This window comes from Ranitomeya imitator, chromosome 10 (genome assembly GCF_032444005.1).
Source record: "Ranitomeya imitator isolate aRanImi1 chromosome 10, aRanImi1.pri, whole genome shotgun sequence".
Taxonomy (NCBI): Eukaryota; Metazoa; Chordata; class Amphibia; order Anura; family Dendrobatidae; genus Ranitomeya; species Ranitomeya imitator.
Window position 1 is genome coordinate 23,823,840 of NC_091291.1, and position 13,514 is coordinate 23,837,353.

General features: G+C 46.7%; 1 protein-coding gene across 2 annotated transcripts in view; it reads left to right on the forward strand.

The window, feature by feature from the left end:
• LOC138651039 (uncharacterized) overlaps window positions 1–13,514 on the forward strand; it is a 39,320-nt gene that overhangs the window by 10,445 nt on the left and 15,361 nt on the right. Inside the window, exon 6 of one of the 2 annotated variants that reach the window (XM_069740977.1) lies at window positions 11,923–12,019. The exons of the other annotated variant lie outside the window; for it this stretch is intronic. Within the exon in view, the coding sequence (XP_069597078.1) occupies window positions 11,923–12,019 (97 nt within the window). The remainder of the gene's footprint in view (window positions 1–11,922; window positions 12,020–13,514) is intronic. 2 annotated transcript variants of the gene reach the window in all.

Here is a 13,514-nt window from a genome sequence, read left to right on the forward strand (position 1 = left end):
AGTTGTAGTTGAAATTTTATTTGCAGAGACATTAGAGCTGCGTCAGACATTTTGACTGATCACGTTAATTTTTTTCACAAAAATGGCAGATAAGAAATAAAAAGAAAAAATAAACAATTCATAAACTTGCATTCGCCATTTTGAATAATTTTTAGAGCAAAAATGTCAACAAATGGCACAAGACTAAAAAGAAATGTGAATGCAAAAAAATGTATTAGTCAGACGCTATATCTCTTTGGTTCTCTTTATAAAAAAAAAATAATCTCCACTAGGGTTGAGCGACCTTGACCTTTTTAGAGTCGAGCCGTGTTTCGCGAAACCCGACTATCTTAGAAGTCGAGTCGAGTGGAATCGGCCGATTATCGCGAAAAGTCGGGTATCGCCCGAAACACGAAACCCAATGCAAGTCAATGAGGGAGCATAGTCGGCAGTGAGGGGAGGCCAGGAAAACACCTACACTGCCCATTTTAATGGCAAAAACATCCATTCTTGTTAAAGAAGCTTGTCAATCGTAATTTACCTTATAATAATTGGAAGGCATTTGAAATTGGGGGTCATTTTGCTAAAGTTGTGGGGGGTAGGGCTGGTTCAAGTAATTAGTGGGCCCAGTAAATCTGGACCACGTCACAGCAGTGGAGCAGGGAGAGGTAAGTATTTCAACTTTGCAAGTGCTGTGAACCTGAGCAAGCAGGGGGGGCCCACTCGTTGGCATTGGCACTGGCACAGGGCCCCTCAAAGTACAGCGGTGTGTTTGCATGGCGGGGGCGCCTCCCACCGGCAGCAACACTTTTGCGTACTATGAGAGGCCCTGTGCCAGTGACGTCGCCAACTAGTATTCCTCCCCCCACCTGATGAAGGAACCTGCACTTTCATCTGCACCTTCCTCTTTGTCCCCGTGTAAGGTGGTATGGTATGCGGGAAGAGGAACCTGACTTTCAGCATGGTCACAATCTTGCTGTGTAGCGTGCACGGGGAATTTTGCGTTATGGATCAATGTACCAGCAGACTCCTCTATCACTGGCTGGGCAATGGGCAGGATGAGGAGGAAACACAGATATAGGCCCAAAGAATAAAGTGGGCTAAATGCAGTTCAAAATTGGTAACACAGGACTAACCAGGGGGCATTGCAGTGGAGGACAACTGGATTGAGAGGCTGACACAGAGAGTAGGCCCAAATCAGTAAGTAGTCGAAATGCAGTTCAAAATTGGCAACCGTAGTAAACAGGCGGCACAGCTTTGTTCAGTGGAGGAGAACAGCAAGGAGTGGCAGACACCGATAGTAGGCCCCAACCCAACTAGTAGGCCAAATGCAGTCTAACATTAACAACTACTTAACGAGAGCCTGTAAATGGAATTTCAGGACAGGAAACCAGGAGAACAGCAAGGAGGGGCAGACACCGATAGTAGGCCCCAAACCAACTAGTACGCCAAATGCAGTTGTTCCGTTTAACCACAATTTAATGAGAGCCTGAAGATAGAAGTTCAGGAAAGGCAACCTGGAGAACACCTTGGAGTGTAACACACCATCTCTCTACACCCCATACCCAATTTGTAGGCCTAATGCAGCGTAGTTTCCAACAACTACTAAACGAGAGCCGGAAGATCGAAGCTCAGGAAAGGCAACCTGGAGAACACCTTGGAGTGGAACACACCATCTCTCTACACCCCATACCCAATTTGTAGGCCTAATGCAGTGTAGTTTCCAACAACTACTAAACGAGAGCATGAAGATCGAAGCATTGGCGAGGAAACCTGGGGAACACCTTGGAGTGGAACACACCATCTCTCTACACCCCATACCCAATTTGTAGGCCTAATGCAGCGTAGTTTCCAACAACTACTAAACGAGAGCATGAAGATCGAAGCATTGGCGAGGAAACCTGGGGAACACCTTGGAGTGGAACACACCATCTCTCTACACCCCATACCCAATTTGTAGGCCTAATGCAGCGTAGTTTCCAACAACTACTAAACGAGAGCCGGAAGATCGAAGCTCAGGAAAGGCAACCTGGAGAACACCTTGGAGTGGAACACACCATCTCTCTACACCCCATACCCAATTTGTAGGCCTAATGCAGTGTAGTTTCCAAGAACTACTAAACGAGAGCCGGAAGATCGAAGCTCAGGAAAGGCAACCTGGAGAACACCTTGGAGTGGAACACACCATCTCTCTACACCCCATACCCAATTTGTAGGCCTAATGCATTGTAGTTTGCAACAACTACTAAATGAGAGTAGGAAGATCGAAGCAATGTGGAAGAAACCTGGGGAACACCTTGGAGTGTAACACACCGTCTCTCTACACCCCATACCCAATTTGTAGGCCTAATGCAGTGTAGTTTCCAACAACTACTAAACGAGAGCATTAAGATCGAAGCAATGTCGAGGAAACCTGGGGCACACCTTGGGGAGGCAGACACCGTTAGTAGGCCCTACCAAAGTTGTACCCCCAATGCAGTTTTAAAATTCCTAGAGGCTGAAAACAAGACTATTGACGCTCAGCTTTTTTCAAAGGAACACAGCTGAATTGAGTGGCGCAGACAGACACAGGTAGTAGGACTTAACCCAAAAATGTGGCTCACTGCAGCTTAAAAAAGTTACAGGGGTACACAAGCAGCAGTGCTCTGGGTAGTGGAGGACAATTTCAATAGTGGACCGCAGACAGACTTTGTACGCCTACTATTAAAAAAAGGATGCTCTATGCAATTAAAAATAGGTTCCAGGGGTCCACGGGCAGCAGTGGTGTGGTCAGTGGACGAGTATTGGAAGGAGGGACCGCAGACAGGCGTAGTAGGCCTAACATAACAAAATTAGGCTGTAGACACTGTAAAATTGGTTCCAGGGGTACACGGGCAGCAGTGGTGTGGTCAGCGGAGGAAAATTGGAATTAGGGACTGCAGACAGACTTTGTAGGCTGTCCCCTGTGGACCATGCATCCAACACATTAACCCAGTGCGCCGTAATGGACACGTAACTTTTTGTGGACATGCCTACTGGTCCATGCGTCTCTTGTCAGATGCACCTTTCTACTGTTTGATTGCCTGAGTGCTATGACAATGCAGACTTTTTCATGCCGGTGGAGGGCTGGGATGGCTTTTCTCGCAAAAGAAATGTCGACTGGGTAGCTTGAACCGTTGCACAGCGTAGTTCATCTGGGCTTTCTAAATATAAAACAAAGAAAAAAAGGAGGCTACATGCACTTTCAGCTGGGTTCCAGGGGTACACGGCCAGCATTGGTCTGGTCAGTGGAGAACTATTGGAAGGAGTGACCGCAAACAGGCATCGAAGCCCTAACATAATAACACATTGCTGTTGGCAATTTTAAATTGGTTCCAGGGGAACACGGGCAGCAGTGGCCTGGTCAGTGTAGTAGTAGTAGAAAGAACGGACCGCAGACAGGCATCGAAGGCCTAAAATAAAAAAATTGGGCTGGCTGTAGGCAATTTTAAATTGGTTCCAGGGGTACACGGGCAGCAGTGGTGTGGTCAGTGGAGGCATATTGTAAGGAGTGACCGCAGACAGGCATCGAAGGCCTAAAGTAAAAAAATTGGGCTGGCTGTAGGCAATTTTAAATTGGTTCCAGGGGTACACGGGCAGCAGTGGTGTGGTCAGTGGAGGCCTAGTGGAAGGAGTGACCGCAGACAGGCATCGAAGGCCTAAAATAATAACACATGGCTGTAGGCAATTTTAAATTGGTTCCAGGGGTACACGGGCAGCAGTGGTGTGGTCAGTGGAGGCCTAGTGGAAGGAGTGACCGCAGACAGGCATCGAAGGCCTAAAATAATAACACATGGCTGTAGGCAATTTTAAATTGGTTCCAGGGGTACACGGGCAGCAGTGGTGTGGTCAGTGGAGGCCTAGTGGAAGGAGTGACCGCAGACAGGCATCGAAGGCCTAAAGTAAAAAAATTGGGCTGGCTGTAGGCAATTTTAAATTGGTTCCAGGGGTACACGGGCAGCAGTGGTGTGGTCAGTGGAGGCCTAGTGGAAGGAGTGACCGCAGACAGGCATCGAAGGCCTAAAGTAAAAAAATTGGGCTGGCTGTAGGCAATTTTAAATTGGTTCCAGGGGTACACGGGCAGCAGTGGTGTGGTCAGTGGAGGCATAGTGGAAGGAGTGACCGCAGACAGGCTTCGAAGGCCTAACATAACAAAAATGTCAATACAATGGTATTGTCAGTGGCAGGCATTGAAGGATGTCAGCGCATAGACTAAACATTGGTGGAGCTGTGAGATAATTTTGCAAGTGGTAGAGCACTGTTTGAGCTGGGGGGGGGGAACTGTCTTGTGGCCGGCGGTACAGGCCCAGGGCCCCTCATATTACAACGGTGTGTATGACGTTGGGTGCGCACCACCACCACCAGAGACACTTTATTGTACTAGGAGGGACCCAGTGGCTGTGCCGTCGACCAAAAGCGGGCACACCCACCTCTTCAGACAAACAGCACTCTCACGGGTGCTGTCGCCAAGTGTCGATACCACGGCCCCGTGTGGGGAGTTTGGCCATTTAGTGAGGTGTAAACATGTCGTATGCTGGACAATCAGGTGCAGAAAATTACGAGATTGGAAAAGGCATTCAGAATAGTCCACAGGCAAGACCTTTTCATAGGAAAGCTAGGTGTCAGCCGGGCAAGGTGGGGCAAAAGATTTCGAAATCCAGTTGTGGTTCATTTTAATGAAGGTTAGATCATCTACATTTTGGGTAGCCAGACGAGTCCTTTTTTCTGTTAGTATTGAACCTGCAGCACTGAATACTCTTTCTGATAGGACACTAGCTGCCGGGCAAGCAAGCTCCTGCAATGCATATTCTGCCAATTCTGGCCAGGTGTCTAATTTTGATGCCCAGTAATCAAATGGGAATGACGGTTGAGGGAGAACATCGATAAGGGATGAAAAATAGTTTGTAACCATACTGGACAAATGTTGTCTCCTGTCACTTTGAATTGATGCTGCAGTACCTGTCCTGTCTGCGGTCATAGCAAAATCACTCCACAACCTGGTCAGAAAACCCCTCTGGCCAACGCCACTTCTGATTTCTGCCCCTCTAACTCCTCTGGTCTGCTGGCCCCTGCAGCTCGTGTGAGAACGATCACGGGCGCTGTGTGCAGGGAATGCCAGAAGCAAACGGTCAACAAGAGTTGATTGTTTGGTTGCTAATATTAGTTCCAAGTTCTCATGTGGCATTATATTTTGCAATTTGCCTTTATAGCGAGGATCAAGGAGGCAGGCCAACCAGTAATCGTCATCGTTCATCATTTTAGTTATGCGTGTGTCCCTTTTGAGGATACGTAAGGCATAATCCGCCATGTGGGCCAAAGTTCCAGTTCTCAAATCTGCGGTTGTGCTTGGTTGAGGGGCAGTTTCAGGCAAATCCACGTCACTTGTGTCCCTCCAAAAACCAGAACCCGGCCTTGCCGCGCCACCAATTTCCAGTGGCCCCGGAAAAGCTTCCTCATTAAAAATATAATCATCCCCATCATCCTCCTCGTCCTCCTCCTCCTCTTCGCCCACTAACTCGTCCTGTACACTGCCCTGGCCAGACAATGGCTGACTGTCATCAAGGCTTTCCTCTTCCTCAGCTACAGACGCCTGATCCTTTATGTGCGTCAAACTTTGCATCAGCAGACGCATTAGGGGGATGCTCATGCTTATTATGGCGTTGCCTGCACTAACCAGCCGTGTGCATTCCTCAAAACACTGAAGGACTTGACACATGTCTTGAATCTTTGACCACTGCACACCTGACAACTCCATGTCTGCCATCCTACTGCCTGCCCGTGTATGTGTATCCTCCCACAAAAACATAACAGCCCGCCTCTGTTCGCACAGTCTCTGAAGCATGTGCAGTGTTGAGTTCCACCTTGTTGCAACGTCTATGATTAGGCGATGCTGGGGAAGGTTCAAAGAACGCTGATAGGTCTGCATACGGCTGGAGTGTACGGGCGAACGGCGGATATGTGAGCAAAGTCCACGCACTTTGAGGAGCAGGTAGGATAACCCCGGATAACTTTTCAGGAAGCACTGCACCACCAGGTTTAAGGTGTGAGCCAGGCAAGGAATGTGTTTCAGTTGGGAAAGGGAGATGGCAGCCATGAAATTCCTTCCGTTATCACTCACTACCTTGCCTGCCTCAAGATCTACAGTGCCCAGCCACGACTGCGTTTCTTTCTGCAAGAACTCGGACAGAACTTCCGCGGTGTGTCTGTTGTCGCCCAAACACTTCATAGCCAATACAGCCTGCTGACGTTTGCCAGTAGCTGCCCCATAATGGGAGACCTGGTGTGCAACAGTGGCAGCTGCGGATGGAGTGGTTGTGCGACTGCGGTCTGTGGACGAGCTCTCGCTTCTGCAGGAGGACGAAGAGGAGGAGGAGGGGGTGCGAACGGCTACAGCCAACTGTTTCCTAGACCGTGGGCTAGGCAGAACTGTCCCAAACTTGCTGTCCCCTGTGGACCCTGCATCCACAACATTCACCCAGTGTGCCGTGATGGACACGTAACGTCCCTGGCCATGCCTACTGGTCCATGCATCTGTTGTCAGGTGCACCTTTGTGCTCACAGATTGCCTGAGTGCATGGACGATGCGCTCTTTAACATGCTGGTGGAGGGCTGGGATGGCTTTTCTGGAAAAAAAGTGTCGACTGGGTAGCTCGTAGCATGGTACAGCGTAGTCCATCAGGGCTTTGAAAGCTTCGCTTTCAACTAACCGGTAGGGCATCATCTCTAACGAGATTAGTCTAGCTATGTGGGCGTTCAAACCCTGTGTACGCGGATGCGAGGCTAAGTACTTCCTTTTTCTAACCATAGTCTCATGTAGGGTGAGCTGGACTGGAGAGCTGGAGATCGTGGAACTAGCGGGGGTGCCGGTGGACATGGCAGACTGAGAGACGGTGGGAGATGGTATTGTTGCCGCCGGTGCCCTAGATGCAGTGTTTCCTACTACGAAACTGGTGATTCCCTGACTGACCCTGACTGCTTTGGCCTGGCAAAGAAACCTGCACAGATACTGCAGGTGGTGCGGAAAATGGTGGCCCTACACTGCCGGAAGGGATGTTGCGTTGCTGACTAGCTTCATTGGCCGAGGGTGCTACATCCTTAAGGGACGTTTGGTAATTAGTCCAGGCTTGCAAATGCATGGTGGTTAAATGTCTATGCATGCAACTTGTATTGAGACTTTTCAGATTCTGTCCTCTGCTTAAGGTAGTTGAACATTTTTGACAGATGACTTTGCACTGATCAATTGGATGTTGTTTAAAAAAATGCCAGACTGCACTCTTTCTAGCATCGGATACCTTTTCAGGCATTGCAGACTGAGCTTTAACCGGATGGCCACGCTGTCCTCCAACAGGTTTTGGCTTTGCCACGCGTTTTGGGCAAGATACGGGCCCGGCAGATGGAACCTGTTGCGATGTTGATGCCTGCTGCGGCCCCTCCTCCTCCGCTTCAGAACTGCTGCCGCCTGCACCCTGTTCCCCCAATGGCTGCCAATCGGGGTCAAGAACTGGGTCATCTATTACCTCTTCTTGTAGCTCGTGTGCAACTTCGTCTGTGTCACCGTGTCGGTCGGTGGTATAGCGTTCGTGATGGGGCAACATAGTCTCATCAGGGTCTGATTCTTGATCATTACCCTGCGAGGGCAATGTTGTGGTCTGAGTCAAAGGACCAGCATAGTAGTCTGGCTGTGGCTGTGCATCAGTGCACTCCATGTCAGATTCAACTTGTAATGGGCATGGACTGTTAGCTGCTTCACTTTCTAAGCCAGGGACGGTATGTGTAAAGAGCTCCATGGAGTAACCCGTTGTGTCGCCTGCTGCATTCTTCTCTGTTGTTGTTTTTGCTGAAGAGGACAAGAAAGAGACTTGTCCCTGACCGTGAACATCCACTAACGACGCGCTGCTTTGACATTTACCAGTTTCACGAGAGGAGGCAAAAGAGCTAGAGGCTGAGTCAGCAAGATAAGCCAAAACTTGCTCTTGCTGCTCCGGCTTTAAAAGCGGTTTTCCTACTCCCAGAAAAGGGAGCGTTCGAGGCCTTGTGTAGCCAGACGACGAACCTGGCTCCACAGCTCCAGACTTAGGTGCAATATTTTTTTTCCCACGACCAGCTGATGCTCCACCACTACCACTACCCTCATTACCAGCTGACAATGAACGCCCCCGGCCACGACCTCTTCCACCAGACTTCCTCATTGTTTTAAAAATGTAAACAAACTAACGGTATTTGTTGCTGTCACACAACTTACACGGTGAGCTATAACTTCAGTATGATTTAGCTACCCCTTTACAGGTGAGTGAGACCACAACGAAAATCAGGCACAATGTTACACACTCTGTTGTTGGTGGCAACAAATGAGAGAGATGCCACACACGCAGGACTGTCACTGAAGCACAAATGTAAATATTAATCTCCCACTGATTTTTTTTTTTTTTTTTTTCAGGGAGACTTTAGGAAAAAAAAATAATAGAATAAAATGATTTTTTTCAGGAAGAATTTAGAAACCAAATAAAATAAAATGATTTTTTCAGGGAGAATTTAGAAAACAAATAAAACAAAAAAAGGCTTTCTATGGCCCACTGAGTGAGAGATGACGCACACAGGAGTCAGGAGTGGCACACAAGCCCAGAGGCCAATATTTATCTCCCACTGATTGATGTAGTGATTTTTTCAGGTAGATTTTGGAACCCAAATCAAGCTAAAAAAATAATAGGCTTTCTATGGCCCACAATTGGAGAGAGAGAGAGAGAGATGGCACACCCAGGAGTCAAGACTGGCACACAAGCAGAAAGGGCAATATTAATCTCCCACTGATTTGTTTTTTTTTTTTTTCAGGGAGACTTTAGGAAAAAAAAATAATAGAATAAAATGATTTTTTCAGGAAGAATTTAGAAACCAAATAAAATAAAATGATTTTTTCAGGGAGAATTTAGAAAACAAATAAAACAAAAAAAGGCTTTCTATGGCCCACTGAGTGAGAGATGACGCACACAGGAGTCAGGAGTGGCACACAAGCCCAGAGGCCAATATTTATCTCCCACTGATTGATTTATTGATTTTTTTCAGGTAGAATTTAGAACCCAAATCAACCAAAAACATAAATAGGCTTTCTATGGCCCACTATTTGTGAGAGAGATGGCACGCTCAGGACTGGCACACAAGCCCAGAGGCCAATATTAATCTCCCACTTTTTATTTTTTTCAGGGAAAATTTATAAACCCAATAAAAAAATAAATAAATAGGCTTTCTATGGCCCACTATCTGAGAGAGAGAGATGGCACGCTCAGGACTGGCACACAAGCCCAAAGGCCAATATTAATCTCCCTTTTTTTTTTCAGGGAGAATTTATAAAACCAAAAAAAAAAAAATAAATAGGCTTTCTATGGCCCACTACTTGTGAGAGAGATGGCACGCTCAGGACTGGCACACAAGCCCAGAGGCCAATATTAATCTCCCACTTTTTTTTTTTTTGTTCCAGGGAAAATTTATAAACCCAATAAAAAAAATAATAAATAGGCTTTCTATGGCCCACTATCTGAGAGAGAGAGATGGCACGCTTAGGACTGGCACACAAGCCCAAAGGCCAATATTAATCTCCCACTGATTGATTTATTGATTTTTTCAGGTAGAATTTAGAACCCAAATAAAGCAAAAAAAAAAAAAAAAAAGGGCTTTCTATGGCCCACTGAGTGAGTGATGATGCACACAGGAGTCAGGAGTGGCACACAAGCCCTGAGGCCAATATTTTTCTCCCACTGATTGATGTAGTGATTTTTTCAGGTAGATTTTAGAACCCAAATCAAGCAAAAAAATAAATAGGCTTTCTATGGCCCACTATTTGTGAGAGAGATGGCACGCTCAGGACTGGCACACAAGCCCAGAGGCCAATATTAATCTCCCACTTTTTTTTTTTTGTTCCAGGGAAAATTTATAAACCCAATAAAAAAAATAATAAATAGGCTTTCTATGGCCCACTATCTGAGAGAGAGAGATGGCACGCTTAGGACTGGCACACAAGCCCAAAGGCCAATATTAATCTCCCACTGATTGATTTATTGATTTTTTCAGGTAGAATTTAGAACCCAAATAAAGCAAAAAAAAAAAAAAAAAAGGGCTTTCTATGGCCCACTGAGTGAGTGATGATGCACACAGGAGTCAGGAGTGGCACACAAGCCCTGAGGCCAATATTTTTCTCCCACTGATTGATGTAGTGATTTTTTCAGGTAGATTTTAGAACCCAAATCAAGCAAAAAAATAAATAGGCTTTCTATGGCCCACTATTTGTGAGAGAGATGGCACGCTCAGGACTGGCACACAAGCCCAGAGGCCAATATTAATCTCCCACTTTTTTTTTCTTTTGTTCCAGGGAAAATTTATAAACCCAATAAAAAAAATAATAAATAGGCTTTCTATGGCCCACTATCTGAGAGAGAGAGATGGCACGCTTAGGACTGGCACACAAGCCCAAAGGCCAATATTAATCTCCCACTGATTGATTTATTGATTTTTTCAGGTTGAATTTAGAACCCAAAACAAGCAAAAAAATAAATAGGCTTTCTATGGCCCACTGACTGAGAGATGGCACACACAGGAGTCAGGAGTGGCACACAAGCCCTGAGGCCAATATTTTTCTCCCACTGATTGATGTAGTGATTTTTTTAGGTAGATTTTAGAACCCAAATCAAGCAAAAAAATAAATAGGCTTTCTATGGCCCACTGAGTGAGAGATGACACAGACAGGGATGGCACTCTAGCAGAAATGTCAATCTTAATCTCCCACAAAAAAAAAAAAAAAAAAAACAGGGAGTGTCCAACAATTACTATCTCCCTGCAGTAATCTCAGCCAGGTATGGCAGGCAGCAATAAGGAGTGGACTGATGCACAAATTAAATAAAAAGTGTGGACAAACAAAAAAGATAGCTGTGCAGAAAGGAAGGAACAAGAGGATTTGTGCTTTGAAAAAAGCAGTTGGTTTGCACAGCGGCGTACACACAGCCATGCAGCTATCAGGGAGCCTTCTAGGGCAGCCCAATGAGCTACAGCGCTGAGGGGAAAAAAAAAAAAAAAGGAGCTTCCACTGTCCCTGCACACCGAAGGTGGTGTTGGACAGTGGAAATCGCTACAGCACAAGCGGTTTGGTGGTTAATGGACCCTGCCTAACGCTATCCCTGCTTCTGACGAAGCGGCAGCAACCTCTCCCTAAGCTCAGATCAGCAGCAGTAACATGGCGGTCGGCGGGAACGCCCCTTTATAGCCCCTGTGACGCCGCAGACAGCAAGCCAATCACTGCAATGCCCTTCTCTAAGATGGTGGGGACCAGGACCTATGTCATCACGCTGCCCACACTCTGCGTTTACCTTCATTGGCTGAGAAATGGCGCTTTTCGCGTCATTGAAACGCGACTTTGGCGCGAAAGTCGCGTACCGCATGGCCGACCCCGCACAGGGGTCGGATCGGGTTTCATGAAACCCGACTTTGCCAAAAGTCGGCGACTTTTGAAAATGAACGACCCGTTTCGCTCAACCCTAATCTCCACTCCTCAACGTTACGCTCACAGTCATCCTTTCTCACTGCCGTGAAGGTTGACTTTCTGGGTTTCTTCGTGCTAGTTTAAGACTTCCGGCCTTGATGAGTCCCATTACAGTTCTAAACATGCAGGGTCATGGCGGACATTGTGATGTCATGATCCTATACATGCTTGCACAGAACCAACTTGGGCCTCATCAGAGTTCAAAGACCCAATGATTCAGCGCTTGCGATGGCAATCAGAAGATGTGATGAGAACTAGACGGGTGACGGTGAAGAGCCGAGAAGTGAAGAGGTGAGGGTCAAGGATTATTTTTATTTTCTATTTATGGTCAAGGTCTATAACTCCAATGTCATAAAAGCAGATTGTTAATTTAATATTTTAATATTTTTGTCTTTCTTCAGCTTTAGCAGGACCATCGATGCCGGTGATCACAATTATTGTACTGGCTGGAGTCGCCTTTCTTCTTTTGCTTTTATTACTTGTTTTCTTTTATAAGAGGTATTGTATAATATTGATAACCAACATAATTAAAGGGACATTAAGACTTTAAAGGTTATTCTCATCTTTGTCTTTGATGACCGAGATGGGAATGATTGTACTAGGGCCCAGCCATCAGAGAAGACGTTAAAAAAATAGTTTAACATTTTATTAGAGATGGGCGGACACCTGGATGTTCGGGTCAGGTGGGTTCGGCTGAACAGTTACAAAAAGTTTGGGTTCGGGTACCCAAACCCAAACCCGGACCCCATTCACTTGAGTGGGGAGCCCAAACATCCAGTGTTTGCTGCACTCTAATGTGCATGACAGCGCAGCAAACACCTGTCACGCTGCAGCAATGCAGGTGTGTGCAGACTCCACGAAGGAGAGTGAGTGACAGAAAAAGAGGTCACACTTGCCACACCGCAGCCCAGTGCAAGCTGTACTGTGCCACCAGGTTGCGACAGAGAGTGGTCAAAACAAGCCAAGTCCGTAACAGTCGGTAAGCGTATAGTTTAAAGGGGAAAACAGAACTCGTGGTCAAAATGCAAGCCGAGGGTCCGAACCAGCCAGGAGCAAAGGTACCAGAGACGTGAGACAGAGATCTGAGTAAGAGTAAGCCAAAAGGTCAAAAAGCCAGACAGATGTGTGGTAACAAAAACGGGAAACAGGAGACAAAGTCAGAGTTTTAGCCGAGTCACAAACGGAGGGGATATACACCAGAGTCAAACTAGGTCGGGTACAGGAGACAGGTCAGGAACAGGTAAGGGAGGTCAGGGGCAAAAGGATCACAGGGATTTCACAGGTAGCAGTCCCAGCAAGCCCAAAACTATCACTGACACAAGCTGCCAGCAAGAGAACCAAGAAATAGCCACTCCCAAATCAAAGAGAGGCAGGAATAGTTCACCCAACCATGACCAGGCCGCAGCAGGAGAAACATGGCAAAATTTGAACCGGATAATAACAATACCACTTCTGAACGGCAGTGAAATTGTTACCCGCTGGTCAAAGAGCCGCGGTTCCCACATTATAAGAAGACAGCGTGAGCTCTCAGCTGTGATCGGAGGTATAAACTTTACCTCCTGTCCATGGTGTCAGCTGATGGGAAAACTGCTTCCATCATCCGACACCTGCTGCCGCTAATAACAGTGAGAGCAGGAGCGGGGATAGGAGTATTAATCAGCCGCTCCTGTGCTGTAAATAAAGAATTTAAAAAAAAACCCTGGCGTGGGTTCCCCTGTATTTTTGTTAACCAGCCAGGCAAAACTAAGAGCTGGGGGCTGCAACCCTCAGCTGTCAGCTTCAGCAAGGCTGGTTGTCAAGAATAGAGGAGTCCCCACGCCATATTTTTTAATTATTTAAATAAATAATGGTGTCATGGTGGTGCCCATGCCCGAACAGTAGGTGTTCGGTTTGGACGCGAAACTTTGCTGTTCGGGTTCGTCCATCTCTACATTTAATAACTTCAACAGAAATAAAAGAGAGTTATTTAATTTTGTGCAGTATCTTGGCTCCA